Source organism: Pseudoliparis swirei, chromosome 2, assembly GCF_029220125.1.
Source record: "Pseudoliparis swirei isolate HS2019 ecotype Mariana Trench chromosome 2, NWPU_hadal_v1, whole genome shotgun sequence".
Classification (NCBI taxonomy): domain Eukaryota; kingdom Metazoa; phylum Chordata; class Actinopteri; order Perciformes; family Liparidae; genus Pseudoliparis; species Pseudoliparis swirei.
In genome coordinates, this window is record NC_079389.1 from 1,554,334 (window position 1) to 1,571,656 (window position 17,323).

General features: G+C 43.0%; 1 protein-coding gene across 2 annotated transcripts in view; it reads left to right on the forward strand.

Moving 5' to 3' along the window:
- The window catches only part of LOC130208247 (inactive dipeptidyl peptidase 10-like), a 155,689-nt gene that overhangs the window by 103,509 nt on the left and 34,857 nt on the right, over window positions 1-17,323 (forward strand). For both annotated transcript variants that reach the window (XM_056437272.1, XM_056437281.1), the window contains exons 7-13: window positions 332-413; window positions 4,844-4,964; window positions 6,118-6,272; window positions 9,010-9,107; window positions 10,054-10,177; window positions 12,637-12,675; window positions 14,675-14,782. In XM_056437272.1, coding sequence (XP_056293247.1) covers window positions 332-413; window positions 4,844-4,964; window positions 6,118-6,272; window positions 9,010-9,107; window positions 10,054-10,177; window positions 12,637-12,675; window positions 14,675-14,782 — 727 coding nt within the window. The remainder of the gene's footprint in view (window positions 1-331; window positions 414-4,843; window positions 4,965-6,117; window positions 6,273-9,009; window positions 9,108-10,053; window positions 10,178-12,636; window positions 12,676-14,674; window positions 14,783-17,323) is intronic.

Here is a 17,323-nt window from a genome sequence, read left to right on the forward strand (position 1 = left end):
CAACTCGTTGCAGATTTAAATTTGCGCCTCGTTGTTTTTGGAACAAGAGAAACTGACAGCGTGTGAACAAATCCCCCATTTGTCTCTTAAAACACTCAGTAGCTGCACCCACATGTATTTGTATAGATGGTCTGAGATAGTATTAAAGGCCTTTCTGTGTTCATATTACAGGCCATAGTGTTGTGTGGATTTCATGGCTGCAACTATTTTTGTTACTCATTAGTCTGCCAACTATTTATTGATTAATATTTTGGTCGATAAAACATGTACACACTTTTTTCCAAGCCACGAGATGTTTGTGATGACATTGCTTGTCGTCTTTCTTCTTCAGGGAGGTTTGGGAGCTGGACCCTCCTGAGGTGGTGAACTCGGTCCTGCAGTACGCCGCCTGGGGAGTGCAAGGCCAACAACTGGTGAGGTCACATTCTCCAGCCTCACACTGCCTTTAAAGACAGTAGTGAAGATTAAAACTCTCGTACTTTTTTATGAAGTTACTTATTTGTGTCTCATAGTAATTCACTGTAGATACATGTTTATTTGTAAGTCAACAGGTTTCAAGTTAACTGTACCATGTTAGACTGCAATGACAACCTAAAACTACGATTTCATGGAGTGTCGTCATTTTCTGAACAAAATATATCTGTCATCAATACGTCTCATATCAGCCTCATGTCTCAGCTGCAGAAACACACAATAACAGAGGGTCAACGTTGTGAATTGATTTGCTAGGTTTAGGAAACTCAGTTACTTGGTTAAAGGTGCTCAACAGGAAACACATAGCATATTTATGACTGGGATAGCCTACACACGGCTCGCAGCTAACAGTGCATACGGCGGTACCAGCGCAAACGGCGGTAACAGCGCAAACGGCGGTAAGAGTGCAAACGCCAGTAACAGCGCAAACTGCGGTAACAGCGCAAACGCCAGTAACCGAGCAAACTGCGGCAACAGCGCAAACGGTGGTAACAGCACGAATGGTGGCAACAGAAGCAAACTGTGGTAACAGCGCAAATGGTGGTAACAGCGCAAACGGTCGTAGCAGCGCAAACGGTGGTAACAGCGCAAATGGTGGTAACAGCGCAAATGGTGGTAACAGTGCTGATCTGATATTGGTGGGCGCCAAGACTCCACCAGGAAGCTGTTGGTCGTGATGGCGTTATCAGCTGTATCTCCTGTATCAGCACCGTGCTAAGCGGTGGTAGAGAGCTCGCCGGTGGGGCACGCCCACATGCACCAAAAGGCCGTATAAAGACAGCACAGAAGAGTTCGGACTGCGAGAGAGTGAGAGATAGAAAGAGTGAGAGAGAGTATGATTCGTTGTTTGCACACGGCCTACATTTTTTCCTGGCCACTGGGCTGGCAATTACCATCCATATAATGACAACGCATTGAATCAGCAGTAAGCACACATGCGCTTGTTTTCCTTTCATTATGTAATGAAATAGTCCAGCACAGAAAATCATTAGTTCATAATGTAGCCTTCAGCTCCAGCATATTTTTTGCTGGCTTTATCTGACGTCAAATTTTCTCCAGAAAAACACAAATAAAACGCAGCAATTTGAAGGCCATGTCATAGTGTCTGCTGTTACTGCATTCAGACTGCGAGGACACACAATAAATGGTTTTAGTGCCATGCCCTTATACTTCAGAATTGCCCGCTCTGCTCATAATGTGCGAAGATTTATGTGGGAACCCAATAAGATGCACGTCTTTTCCCATCATACCTTTTTTACGTATCTACACTGGACAGATGGGGAGGCTTTTTCGTTGACAGAAAAAGAAGAAGAAAAGCAGAGCAGCTTTGTCCATATTTGCACATTTCAGCGTGTAATATTTGAGCATAAATCAAAACACGACTCCGTTAGGAAGTCATTATGGTGATAAAGAGGTGGGAGCTCCTAGACAGATGTGAAAGCTCAGCTCTTGAGTAGCATACACGGCATCATTAGCCAGAAGTGCATCTTTGGAAACAATGACATTACGTCGCTGTGTGCCGCCGAGCAATTATTTGGGAATTTGTTGCATCCAGGGGGCAGCACGGTGGCTCAGTGGTTAGCACTGTCGCCTCACAGCAAGAAGGCCCTGGGTTTGAATCCCGGTCGTTCCAGGTCCTTTCTTTGTGGAGTTTGCATGTTCTCCTCGTGTCTGCGTGGGTTTACTCCGGGTACTCCAGTTTCCCCCACCATCATAAAGACATGCACAGCATCGTATGGATATAAATGAATGTTGGTGGTGGGGGGAGGGGCCGTAGGCGCTGATTGGCTGCCACGCTTCTGTCAGTCTGCCCCAGGGCAGCTGTGGCTACTGATGTAGCTTACCACCACCGGTATGACTGTGTGTGTGTATGACTACTGGACTCTGGACTCTGTAAAGCGACTTCGGGTACTTAGAGAAGCGCTATATAAGACTGATGATTATTATTATTATTATCCTCATTAGGATGCCGGAAATTTCGCGTTTGGAATATGCCATTCATCACGCCTTCAGCGGTGGGATGGACACACATTTTCCAATTAGGTGTTATTTGAATGTCTTTGATCATTCGTGAATGCATTTGTCCCCCAATGCAGCCATGTTGCCATGGATTCAGTGAGTAGCCTTTTGTGCCGTAATTGAGACCCCTTCTTTTGATCATATTTGCTAACATTGGCAAATTGACTCATTACATCTATGCAGAATTGGCTTTCATCCATAATTATGCAATATCACCACAGACAACTATCACTGGATGACTTTGATACTAAGGAATACAACCTGGAGATATTAAGATCTTGAAAGCAGATATACGGGTGGTTAGTTGTCATTGGCTCACTGGGTATCAGATGCATCAGAGAGTGTAAGTCCCTCTATATCTAAACAAGTAGTATAATATGAATGAGTTATGAAAAGGAGTGCTCTTGTTTCATCTTGAAATCATGGCGAAAGGTTTCATGGTTTGCCTATTCTGTTTCCAGAACCGTTTGATTTCAATTGTAATCAGCAGGGCCGTGGCAGGAGGCCGGCTCACCAGGCAGGAGGCATGAGACACCACCAGGTCCAATGAGACGAGAAGTCACAAGGACTCCAGGAAGGAAGCAGAGTTAATAATGTGTGATGGAGAGATGAACATTCTTCCATAAGGAGAGAGAAGAGGAGAGAGGTGCTCAGTGTATCCTAAGCGTCCCCCAGCAGCCTCTCAGCCTATAGCAGCATCTCTAGGTCTGGACCAGGTGAACCTGGTTCAGGTCTAACTATAAGACCATCAAGAGGAAAGTCTTCAGTCTACATGAGGTGACTGTGTCTGCCTCCAGGACTGAAGGTGGAGCTGGTTCCATAAAAGAGGAGGAGCTTGGTACCTGAAGGCTCTGGCTCCATCCTACCGCTTCCCAACAACAAGTCTTTCTGTGGGTTGCTGAGAGCCGCCAGGGGACATTGTTGGTTTTGGGGTCTTTTCATACGACTCGCACTATGCCAGCTCTACTTGTGTCTCTAGAAGTACATGGCCAGAGCTTTGAGATTGTCGTGTAACATTTCGAGTGTTGAGCGCTTCCTCCGTGTAAAGGCCTACAGTAATCAAAAAAAGAAAAGTCAAATAATGTCGGAAAGGAACTGCTTTTCTTTCACAAACCATTTTCCCCCCCAAAGCTTTTAGATTTGTAGGACGGTTATGACTGAAAGCAATGCCAACATTATGCTCACTGTCTTTGTGTGTCGGTATATAAAAACCAACAACACCTACATTTCAATCACAGCCCGACTTCTATCATTTGATCAAACCTGCAGTGAGACTCAAACGCCTGATTACACTCTCGCCTCTCAGTTGGAGAATTGATGGCAGTAATGAGCCCCTCACATTATAGATTCTAACTCTGCTGATAGACAATCACCTCTCTGGACGGATGCTACCTTGATGCTATCCAGCCAGGCAGCAGGAGGCCCTGCTGACTGAGGATTCAATAATACTGGATGTAAGATCACATGACCACAGACTTCTGCCTCCTTGGAAAGCCTAAGAAACTATTTCCAGTTCCTGAGACAGACTGTGGTCCGTGTAACGCCAACAAGTGTTTGTCTGACTAGTTGGAGTTGGATTTTGTTTTTACATTTATACGCTACGCTAAGCATAGTTGTGTTTGTACTGTTTGTGTGGCAGAATTAAAAATCTTTTTCACATCCTGGAAAAGCATCATAGGAACTGTAATTCCAAATATTGAGCGATAGAGAAGTAAGACGTTTATATCGATGGAAGCGACACCCTCCTGTGCTTATTAGAAAACACATTTGTGTGATGGAAAACTGTGGACGTACTTGAATTAGAGTGGAGGCGGGGTGCGTTGGGGGGGTGAAGGATGTTGAGGGGGGGCCCAAACAACAAAAAAGGACGACTCCCACCCATCGCACGGGGAGTTTACAGCTTCTTCCCTCGAGTCGGAGGCATTCAGAACCACGGTGCAGAACAAAGCGCTATAACGACAGCTTTGTTGCACTGATTGGTGGCTCTGGGTTCTCTTCTCATCATGGCTGCCTTGTTTTTTTTGTGTCGATTGTATTGTTCTGTCAAGGTGAATGCTTCACTTTCCACTGCGAACCAAGTCGACAAATAAAGTAACCTGAACCTGTGTCAGACTTTGGGTTTAGGCCTCTGGACTTATTCCCACTCATACAGCTCACTGCCGTACTCCTTTCATCCGAACAGAAGAGTCTGGCTGCTCCAGCAGGTATCGGGTGTTTTCCAGACAACCGCTGTTAAAGTTGCGAAGCAGCTCTACTTGAGACTTGTCCAGCCATGCAGCTGAGCTCCTGTTCCTCACTGGCCCGTTCCTGCCTTGTCTTTTGAAGTCGTGGCTTTGTGTCTGTTCCACAGATCTACATATTTGAAAACAACATCTACTACCAATCGGACGTCAAGAGCAACTCCCTCCGGCTCACGTCCTCCGGGAAGGAAGGCATCGTCTTCAACGGGATCGCTGACTGGCTCTACGAAGGTACATGCGACCCAAACTAGCCCTAAAACCTTTTGTCTGGTCGCTGTTTGCTGGAACCTGACAAACGGGAACGCGATGTCCGGGCGTGACTTGTTGAAAAACAACATTTCCCACAGTGCAACGCGGATGACTTCTGGTTTAAAGTGTTGGCAGACTTGTCTCATTAAACCGTAAATGCCCGAGTTCAGGAACATTACCTCATAAAAAGGCAGTGATTAAATATTCATAATGTTTGTTCCTGTGCAGATATCTCCCCTCTGGGTGTGAGGAGTCGCTTTATGTGCTTTAAGCACTTAGCCAGTCTGGCCAACCTCTCGGGAGAGATGGATATTATGTAAATCTAATAAAAAAGGCTAGCGGCGGCACCGTTGTTTTCTTTTTCTTCTTCTTATTGACTTTTTATTCTTTGTTGTATTTTTGAAGTATGATAATGTAGCAGTGATGATTGTCACCAAAATGAGTGAGGTCATCAATGTTATGTATAATGAGTGTCCTCCTTATTTTAATTAAAATAATCACTGCCATTACAATATTCAGTGTCGACACAGATGGATACTTTATGTATATTTTTAGTGCAATGCGTCGACGTTATTGTCTTACATATACGCTGACACTTTATTTACATTTCAACCTCAGTGCTGAGGCTAATTAATAATTATTACAAATGTCGTTTCAATAACAGATATTCAAATATGCACATGGACAATGTACACGGCCGAAGTGTCCTAGGTTTTAAAGCTGCTGTAAGTAGAGCCTTCGTCATTGGCGCCCCCCAGTGGTCGGGTCAAATAAATACATAAATTACATAACGATTCCACACATAGTGAAGCCAGCTTTAAAGGACCAGCAGAAATGGAAATATTCATAACTACTGAAACTAACAACCATTGGGTTTTCGTGAGCTCAGAATGAGCCCTTCATAACCACACAGGGACGCCTCTGTAAGGAGTCGGCCATGTTTCTACAGGAGCCCAGAAAGGACACACCAAACACCGGCTTTAGAGAGAACCCTTTTTTTAAACGTTGGCAGCTTGAATTCGGTGATTATGTGTCGAAATGATTTGTGTTTTATGGCGATGGCACTCTATCTGATCTTTACATTTCAAGATGGGTTTTGATGAAACAGCTCATTTTGTGTTTCCTTCCCAAACAGAGGAGATCCTCCAGACCCACGTGGCCCACTGGTGGTCACCTGACGGAGAGAGGTTGGCCTTCCTGGTCCTCAATGACAGCCTGGTGCCCAACATGGCTTTACCTCGCTTCACCGGCGTGACTTACCCCAAAGGGAAGCAATACCCGTACCCCAAGGTAAACACTATTGTGAAGACACTGAGCCATGCTTCCAGAGCAATGTGAATAACATATCTGGAACCGTTCTGGAAGATACTCTTGTTTGCAAACAAAATTCTGGTTACCCGATCCTTGCACTGCTGGTCCAATAAGAAGGTAGCAGCCACACATTAAATAGCACCAGCTAATCAGTGTTCAACTTGCTATTATCAATAAAGCTATTAACCTCCTTGTGGGCGTGGCCATGATGCCCGCTTCTGCCGCACATACATCCATCCGGTCTATTTTTGTGAACACGATTTCCCAGGAAAAAGTGAATTATTTCTAAAGTCCACCAGGGGGCGACTCCTCTGGTTGTATAGACATCTATGAGAAAATAACTTTCTTGATTTGTTCCCATTATAAATCCATCTCTAATTTCAAGTCTTCTTCAATACTGAGTGGTGTTTGTTTAGTAAATGTCCCGGGAGTATGAGGGTGAAGCACGACTCGGGAGACAGAACTGCAAATAATGATCTTTACTCAGTCACATCAGGAACAGAAGAGACGGAAATATATAAACACAATGTGGAACGCTAAAGGGCTTAGTCAGAAAAACACAAGACAATCTGAGAGAGGACAAGTGAGGGGACCTGAGGAGACAGAGACTAACGAGGGATTGGGCAACAGGTGAGACGGACATGAGGACCAGGTGAAGGGAATGAGGGATTGACGAGGGGGGAGTGGCCAGAGGCAGGTGAGAGGACAGGTGAAGGGAGTTGGACTAACGAGGTGGGAAGCAGGATCTGGAACGACGTGAGATTAAGGCCCCGTTTACACGATGGGAAAACGCATATATTTTCATGCGTTTTGGCCTTTCATTTACACAAAAACGGAGGTTTTATCACGGAAAACGATCATTTCTAAAAACTCCGGCCAAAGTGGAGATTTCTGAAAACTCCGTTTTTGTGTTTGCGTGTGAACTAGGTCAAACAGAGTTTTAGGTTGTCAAACATCACAGTATGCGACTAAAAATGCTTCACGTCATGTGAGCGTCCTATGTTTACAGTTAGTTTGGCTGCTCCTACCAGGGTTGCCAGGTCTGTGACAAAACCAGCCCAATATCAGAACTCAAAATATGCCCGTGCCAAACCATATACACTGCTTTTAAAGTGTGTGTATGTGGACGTGTCCAATGTCCATGTGTGTACGTACTGATCTGGAGTCAGTTTGGTAGGATTTGTGTATAAATAAATTATTTCATTTAAAATATGGATTTTTATTTAAAGATATTCATGTAATTTGCATGCAAAATAGGTCTACCCGAACCAGCGGACAACAAATTCAACCCGCGGCAACACTTCAAAAGTAGCCCAATTCTGCGGGAAAACCGCGAACCTGGCAACACTGGCTCCTACGTCCAGTGTCGACTGCCTTCATTTTCGTTGTCAGGTGCGCCCGAGTTATTTCCTCCTTGACATGAGGATATTCCTCGGAGGTCTCGAGTCCTGAGAATTCTGATTGGTTTGCATGTCTTTATCCTTCTCTTTACACTGCCGACTACAGGTTTGGCATAGTTATGATGGCGCCCGGGGGCGTATTTATGCGGTTTCATATAAACAGAAACTTTTTTGAAAATGACCATGTGTGTACGACGTTGTTTTTGAAAACGGAGGGGCAGAAACATTCGTTTCTGTAAATACCCGGCTATGTGTAAACGTGGCCTAAGTGAGACAGACAGGATGAAAACTACTCATAAAGGAAGGTGTGGAGATGAACTGTGACAGTAAATAAGAGTCAAATAGACCATAATACCAGGGTATTTTTCAGGGCGGGGCTACCGTGTGATTGACAGGTCGAGACCACGTTGTTTAACAGTGGGAGTTGTCCGTGTTTTAATTGAACCCTTTCACATTGTGTTTTCACATATGTTGAGTTTCTTACATTTATTTTGTGAGAGATAAAAAGGTACACAAAGAAAAGGTGTGTATTGTTCCAGATTAAGATCTTATTTCCATCTGCAGACGGTAGACAAACACAGTTATCGTTGTGTTTTTAGACAGGCTTGTTAAGGTTGCTATCTCTGTGTCCTCAGTTATCTTCTATAACACATGTTCATAGAATAATTCAAATCCAAATAGCCCTGAACAAAGCCAGTAGGGAATTTTATTCATGAAAACATCTGCAATACTTGTGGATCAAGTGGTTTCGCTTTGTATTGGAACACTCTCAGATCTCAGCTTTACTTTCTTTCTTTTTTTACGCAATTTGAAATCGGCGAAGCCGAAAGAAAACCAGCCGGTGCCTCAAATCCATCACACAGGGAGGCTGCCCACTGTCAGAGAAGAGGAACAATCACACCCCCCCACCCCTCACACACACACCCCACGCCCCCACTGACAGAAGCCTCGCTCCATCGGAGGCGACGCACCGCACATAATACACAGTCGTGCAGCGGCCATCGCCGCCTGTTGTTCTGACATCCTGTGCTTCCTGTAAAGAAAAGGCTCCGATAGAAACGTCCTCAGAGGGGGATTTGTTGCAGGTGGAGGGAAAAAGTTATTTACTGCCGTTGCTTACTATTGCGTCAGTGACGGTCTCTCCAATGCACTGCTAGTATAAGTCTGCTGTGAAGGTCCACTGCACATGCACGGTTGTCTTAACTACATTTCAAAGAGTTTACATGATGTTCTCATTGAGTTATTCCTTCCCAATCACCGATCTCGGGGAGCGTTTTGATGACGCGGGGCTTTCGTCTGTTGGTTCTGTTGCGCAGGCGGGCCAACCCAACCCGGCGGTGAAGCTCTACGTGGTCAACCTGTACGGGCCGACGCACACGCTGGAGCTCATGCCTCCGGAGACGCTCAAGCTACGGTGAGAGGACTGTTTGCATCGGCCGTAGGAGACCGTGGACATTATGTTTAAAAGATCGCATGGTCAGTTTTTTTGCTTACTCGGCACTTTGCACCTTTACTTATGGGAGAACAATGTGTGTTGCAAATACCAGCCTCCACGGTTCTATTGTTTTATTATTTCACAATGCATGCAGCTGCATTTGTCTTTTTTGATATTTTCTTTACAGAACGCGAGAAAACATTGTAAATGACAAAAAGAAAAAAGAAAATAAATAGAAAAGTTAAAACATTTAAATACAAATAAAGATCTGACAGACATAAGTAGAATATATATAGTAAATTAATATGCATTTGTCATTTTAATGTATTTTACAAACCTCAGATCAGGTTTCCATCACTGAAATCCCAAAACCCTTCTAACTCGATGTCAAGATCTTTCAAAAACAGACGTCTCTTCAACCTCCACATGTGTTGACCTACATCCGTGGTTCAATCACCAACTGACTGTTGGTAAAACCCCAAAAGTCGTTTGATACCGAAGCTCGAGGCACCGTTTAGCATTCGAATAACGTCAACGCAAACCAATCCGAGTTATTAAAGGTGGTCAGGAACACAGGAAGTACAGAGAGGGACAAAGTCTGAGGGCGGTGGGTCCAACCAATAGGACTTTCTCTTTGTTGCACTGGAGTTTTATTACGTATTCACAATGCAATTACGTAGTTACGTGATTTTATTCATGCCGCTTACGTAACAAGCTTGTGAAACAAATAGGGTTTTTGCAAGTTTATTTAATAAAACATTTGTATGTTTGCAACGAGCAGACACTGACACTAGAGGGGGAACTAGAGCGTCACGGTTTGAAATGGTTCTCACAACGAACACAATGATAATAACCTTAACCGGAATGTAACGTACAGGTGATAAATAACCGCCGTTGTTCCGGTGTATGTTTTTCTTCCTCATAGTGAACATTATGTGACCATGGTGAAATGGATCAGCAGGACCAAGACATCGGTCCGGTGGTTGAACCGGGCCCAGAACATCTCCATCCTGACTGTGTGCGACACCACCACCGGGGCCTGCATCACGGTGAGCGCGTGTGTGTGTAGAGAGAGAGAAAAATAATTGTCTTTGGGTGAAAAAGGAGACTTTTAATCTATTGCCTGAAGAAATGCAGAGAACCAGAATCACTTTTGTTAACTGGAGAAAAGAGTCCGAGCCGATCCGGTGCAAATGAAAACCTTTGTATCGGGGTACCGGGCTTCTGAATATAGAATCAATACGTCCGCGCTACCTTCAGAGAGTTCTCTCCCTCTCTGAGTGGTTGCCATTTGCCGTGTTGCAGTGAGTTCTGGAGGATCTAAGGTAGAAAAGTGCCATCTGTTACTGGAGCGAGACACTAAGTCTTGTTTTGAGTGTGGACGCCAGCATCCGGCGGGTCGGCGTGCACAGCGTGTCCAAAACCACCACGTTTCATCATTCTCACCCGATTTATTATAATATAGTGACCTCTGCTGTGGCCTGCACGAACCAATCACTGACACACACACACACACACACACACACACATGCTGGAAGTAGTTGTGCAGGTTGCTAAGCTGTCAGACATAAACATAAAAAAATACGATAAAACAGGGCAAAATTATATATACACTACCGTTCAAAAGTTTGGGATCACCCAGACAATTTCGTGTCTTCCATGAAAAATCACACTTTTATTTATCAAATGAATATAAAATGTAGTCAAGACATTGACAAGGTTAGAAATAATGATTAATATTTGAAATATTAATTTTGTTCTACAAACTTCAAACTCAAAGGAAGGCCAGTTGTATAGCTTATATCACCAGCATAACTGTTTTCAGCTGTGCTAACATAATTGCACGGGTTTTCTAATCAGACATTAGTCTTCTAAGGCGATTAGCAAACACAATGTACCATTAGAACACTGGAGTGATAGTTGATGGAAATGGGCCTCTATACACCTATGGAGATATTTCATTAGAAACCAGACACTTCCACCTAGAATAGTCATTTACCACATTAACAATGTATAGAGTGTATTTCTGATTAATTTAATGTTATCTTTATTGAAAAAACAGTGCTTTTCTTTGAAAAATAAAGTCATTTCTAAGTGATCCCAAACTTTTGAACGGTAGTGTATGTGTATATATACTGTATATATATATATATATATATTCATGAATATATATACATATAAATATATATGTGTGTATATATATATATATTTCTATAAATACTTATATATACGTATATATATTCGTATATATATATATATACTTTCATATATGTATATATACATATATGTAAGTATATATATTTGTAGCGAGTAGAAGTGTAAGAGTCTAAAGGTGCGTTCACACCAAAAGCGAAGCGATTTTTTCGTGCGACCGAATCCCATGAAAAGTCAACGTACAGACGCTTGTGGCTGCGATAGACGCGATATTTTTCCGGGCGGCGCGTTTGGGGCGTTTGGGGCGGCGCAATTTTGGCCCCTAGTTGAAATATTTCAACATTGAGGCGGTCATCTCGCAACTCGGGCCAATCAGCTCTTGAGTTGCTCCACGCGTCAGCGCTGTCCCGCCGCTGTTGAATCAGAACAAGTAGGACAATAATGTTATGAACACAAAAACATATATTATATATTATAATGTTATGAACACAATAACATATAATATATATTATAATGTTATGAACACAATAACATATAATATATATTAGAATGTTATGAACACAATAACATATTATATATTTTAATGTTATGAACACAATAACATATATTATAATGTTATGAACACAATAACATATAATATATATTATAATGTTATGAACACAATAACATATTATATATTCTAATGTTATGAACACAATAACATATAATATATATTATAATGTTATGAACACAATAACATATTATATAATGTTCTGAACACAATAACATATAATATATATTATAATGTTATGAACACAATAACATATAATATATATTATAATGTTATGACCACTATAACAGCGTTTAGATGTTCCGCTCTCGTAGCGCTGGAGGCGGAAGTCTTTCAGACGTAACAGTAACTTCATCGGTGAAAGTGACCGAGCTGAGTGAGCCTACGGGTGATGTCATTTATAAATATATATATATATTATATTATATTAATGTCATGAACCCAAACACGAGGGCGTTAGTGTGTGGGATGTCCACAACAAGTATAAAGCAGAACTAGTGGTTAGTGATTCTGGTGGATGAAGGAGATGATAACGGTCTTTACGGAGACGAGACACTGAGACAAGCCCCGCCCCTCGCGGAGCGTCTCGACGCTTATAGCGTGAACACGGCAAATGGTCGAGCGAGTAAACTCACGCTTTTTGGGCGACGCGAAAAATCGCTTCGCTTTTGGTGTACCTTAAGAGTGTAGAAGTGTAAGGGTGTAGGAGTGAAGGAGTGGAGGAGGAGTGAACACAGGAGGTTTCTGATGATCTGGTGTTTTAAGTGCAGACTGACATTTTGCTGTGGCGTCTTCTTTTCCCAGAGACATGAAGAAAGCTCCGACCTCTGGCTCTCCAAGCAGGTAAAGTGCTCTCCGTGTCGTGCTTTGCACTTCATATATTTTCTGAAAGCATGCGCTCCACTGCTATAATTTCACTTGATGTCATTAATTTCTATCTCAGTATCTTTTAAAAAATATTCCACACAAAAAGGAAAACTTCCCCAATTACCCATCTCCCGTCTGAGGCTCTCACCGCATGACGCCGACACGGGATAAGTGGCGGCGATGAAGCGCTCCGTGTCCGACCTGCCACTTCATCTCCAACTGTCGGGTTCAGGAACAGAAGAATAATAGAGCTTTCCCCCGGAGATAATGAAGAGCTGTTAGGGGGATGAGGACAGGTTGAAACATCAAAGCAGCCGCAATTTTAAATCCGTGTTTCCATGCGGTTGGTGTAGGTCATCCATGAAATGAGCTTTTTTGGAATGTTTTCACTGGAAAAAAAAAAACAGACATTTGAAAACCCCTCTCGTGAAAATGGACTTCTGGTAAGCGTGACTGACATTCAATAACTCGGCATCGAATACACGCCAGCGAGGTTAAAACATGGCACTGTACCATTTGGCTCCTCCTCCTCCGAAGAAGAAGACGTAGAAGAAGAAGAAGAATAAGAGAGTGCGGTCGACTGTCGGTTTTCTTTTTTTTCCAATTTGCTCTGGAGGCTTTACGCAACAGCTTATTGACGTCAGATTGTCTCACTCTGGGTAAACGCTCTCCATCTGAGACAGAATGTGTTCTCTGAGTGCGATATGTGGAGGCATGGACAGGAGGCTTCAGACCCAGCCGGGTCCGATGGACCCTCTGAGACGGGAAGTCACAAAGACTCCAGGGAGGAAGCAGAGTTAGTAATGTGTGATGGAGAGAAGTAAACTCATCCATAAGGAGAGAGAAGAGGAGAGAGGTGCTCAGTGTATCCTAAGCGTCCCCCAGCAGCTATCAGCCTATAGCAGCATCTGTAGGTCTGGACCAGGTGAACCTGGTTCAGGTCCAACTATAAGACTACAGTATACATGTATAAAAGAGGAAAACTACGACTAGCCCCTGTAACCGCTAGATTGTTGTCAGGGGTTCATTATTGTGCATCCAGGTCGTGGGATCTGTTCTCGTTGAAGTCACTTCATTGAAGGCAGTGTTTCCTCTTTCTGCTCAATACGGCATCCGAAGCGTTTCCATTGCCTCTACGCAGCTCTCAACATGGCGGCGGCGTGTCGATGCTCACAGAACCTCCGTGGTGGAGCACATTGAATGGAGAGGTCGAGGGAACGTAAATATGGATGTGAAGTGCGTGGGCTTCAGGGCCACGCCGACAATTTAGTGTTTCTTTTCCATGACTGCGTTTACACCAGAGCCGGAGCTTCTTCCCCGAGACCTCGCTGTGATTGCGTGTGGAGTTTGTACTGTGTTATTATGTTGTCCTTCTTTTGTAGTACGTGTCGTTTTGTAGTCACTCCATCTGTACTGAGTTTAGAAGTTTGGAAGTTTGTGCTCTCTACGTTCTTATTTGCTTTTATCGTTTGTTTTTATTGTAATTTTAGTTATTTTTAATGCATAGCTTTTAGGATTTTGTAATAATGTGTTGTAAAGCATCTTTGAGTATTCTGAAAAGCACTATAGAAATTGTATGTATTATTATTATTATTATTAAATAACATAAACGTGAACTTTTAGACTCACCAGATGAAAAGAAAAAGAAAAAAATTAACAAAATGTATGCACCAGACGTCTGGAAATCCAGATTTTTTTATTCTCCATTATCAGTCAAGCTGCAAAGATGGTGGATCTAAAATTATCCACAATGCAGCTTTGATTGTTCCCTCCCTGCCGGGTCCGAGTCTGGTCAGGTTCACAGCAGAAGAGACATGTATTACCATAAGAACGTAGTAGTTACTCTCTGAACAAGTGGTCCGACACGTCATGTCGTCATGTTTTTAATTCATGCTGTTTAGGACTCTTCTTCCAGGAATGTGATGTTCTGTGGACCACGCTGACCGGTGCCGCTCATCTCTTTGCTTTACTGCAGAACCAAGAACCCGTGTTCTCCAGAGACGGCAGCAGATTCTTCCTGACGGTCCCGGTCAAACAAGGAGGGCGAGGAGAGTTCCATCACATCGCCATGTTCACCACGCAGGTGACGGCCCGGTCACCGGATCCAGCATGGAGACCAAGCATGGAGACCAAGCATGGACCTGGCTGGACCGCTTTAGTGCCGTGTGCAGCCGGTGGTCCTCCCTGAGCCTCGACTAGTCATGATGCTGTTAGTGTTGTGTAACACGTGGTTCATGTTGCGTAACACATGGTTAATATATATATATATATATATCTTTATTCCAGACTCATGGGTCCATAAAACAACAAACACAAATACAACAACAATATATAAAATACAATACGAGGACACCAGTCCAGCCATTGCAGCCAAAAAAAATCACTCGGGATTAAAAAACATACAAACATTTGTTCCATTGCTTCCAGAAACAAGACGAATACCTGGTATCACTCAGTGCTGCGTCAGCCAAGGCTTTTATAACTACATTCTCTGAAACATTTAGTCGACATTTAAATTTATACATGAAATTCCTCAAAACAGCATGAAAAGTGGGAACATTCCGGCTCACAAACATCTGACTTGCACTTGTCCATCTCGGAAGCTTGAGCAGGATTCTGAAGGCATCATTGAAAGCCACCTGCATCTTTTTCATTTTCCCTTTACTATAACTGCACCACAGGTGGGCTGTATACAGAGGAGTACAGTAGGCTCGAAACAGAGCAGTTTTAACATCTTCTGGACACATGTGACATTACGTGCCAGCATGTTGGCTTGTGCATACAGTCTGCAACACTGTCGCTGCACATCGTCATCATCACTGAGGTCGTTCCTGATGATATGACCCAAATACCTGTATTTCTGAACCACATTTAGCTCCTGGTCTTCCAAAAAGAATGAAGGAAAATGTAGCTTCTGATCCTCCCTGGTTTTTGCCATCATGATAACACTCTTTTTGGAGTTGAACTCGATATCATAGTGCACCCCATACCTTGAGCACACTCTGAGCAATTGCTGTAAGCCAGCACTATAGGGTGACAGGACCACCAAGTCGTCAGCGTAGATGAGATGATTAATGAGACTTTCTCCCACCATACATCCTGTCTTACACTTTTTTAACTCCTTAGAGAGGTCATCCATATAGAGATTAAACAGTGCAGGGGACAGTATTCCACCTTGTCGGACACCATTTGTCACTAGGAAGGGTGCAGATACACTCTTACCCCATCTAACTCGCATGGTTTGACGTGCATACCAAAAGTGCAAAATCCTAATTAAATATGGTGGCACCCCTCGCTCTTGTAATTTAACAAACAATTTGGAATGATTAATTCGATCAAAAGCTTTAGATGCATCCAGGAAACACATAAATACTGTGGTGTTATGTCTCCTGTACTTACTAACAACTTCCTTCAGTGCATATATACATAAGTCTGTGCTATGTTTACTTTTAAAACCAAATTGATTATCAGTGGTTAAGATGTAATCTTGAAGCCTATCTAAGAGGATTCGTTCTAATACTTTAGAAAGTATACTGGCCAGAGCAATTGGTCGATAATTGTCAATGCTAGATATTTTACCGGTTTTATTTTTGATTACTGGCACTAACAACACAGTGAGCAAAGAGTCAGGAAGTACGCCGTCCATTAAAAAAACAGAAAAACATACAGCAAGTAACACTGACAACCTATTGCTAGCATGCCTCAGATGTTCTGCTGTTATTTGGTCAAGGCCACATGCTTTGTTTAATGACAATTTTTCAATAGCATACAACACTTCATCAGGTCTACTACACACACCAGCATCATTAGGAACATTACCAATATTAAATGTGTCACTCTTAACACTATTGAAAATGTCCCTATAGTGTTTACTCCACAGATCTGCAATACTGTCCGAACCAACTGCCCCATCAATACTGGATGGCAGAGGCGTCTTCATGTTATTGACAACTTTAACTTCTTTCCAGAAGTCAAGGGCATTATTCTGCTGAAAATGTTTGGCCATGGACTTTGCGCTCATGGCCTGTTCATTTCTTTTAATGAAGCGCACAGCATATTTAAATCGTGCATTTGTGTGTTTCTTGTGTTCGCACTCTGGACCATGTCTTGCTTTTCCTGATAAAACCCAGTTTTTAAAAGCTTCTCTAGCTTCTCTATGGTTAATGTTGTGTAACACGTGGTTAATTCAATTCAATTTATTTGTATAGCCCAATTTCACAAATTACAAATTTGTCTCGGAGTGCTTTACAATCTGTACACATAGACATCCCTGCCCCAAAACCTCACATCGGATCAGGAAAAACTCCCAAATAACCCTTCAGGGGGAAAAAAAGGGAAGAAACCTTCTGTAGAGCAACAGAGGAGGATCCCTCTCCAGGATGGACAGAACAATACATGTCATGTGTACAGAAGGACAGATTTAGAGTTAAAATACATTCAATGAATATGACAGAGTGTATGAATAGTTCGTAGGAGGCATATTCCATGATGGAGACCTCCACGATCCATAAGGCAGATGGCGGTAGAGAGGAGGAGTGGGCGGAGTCTCAACAGGACAGTGGCGTAGTCATGAGCAGGAATTCCACGACCCAGACCTCGATGATCCATCAGGCAGATAGGATCT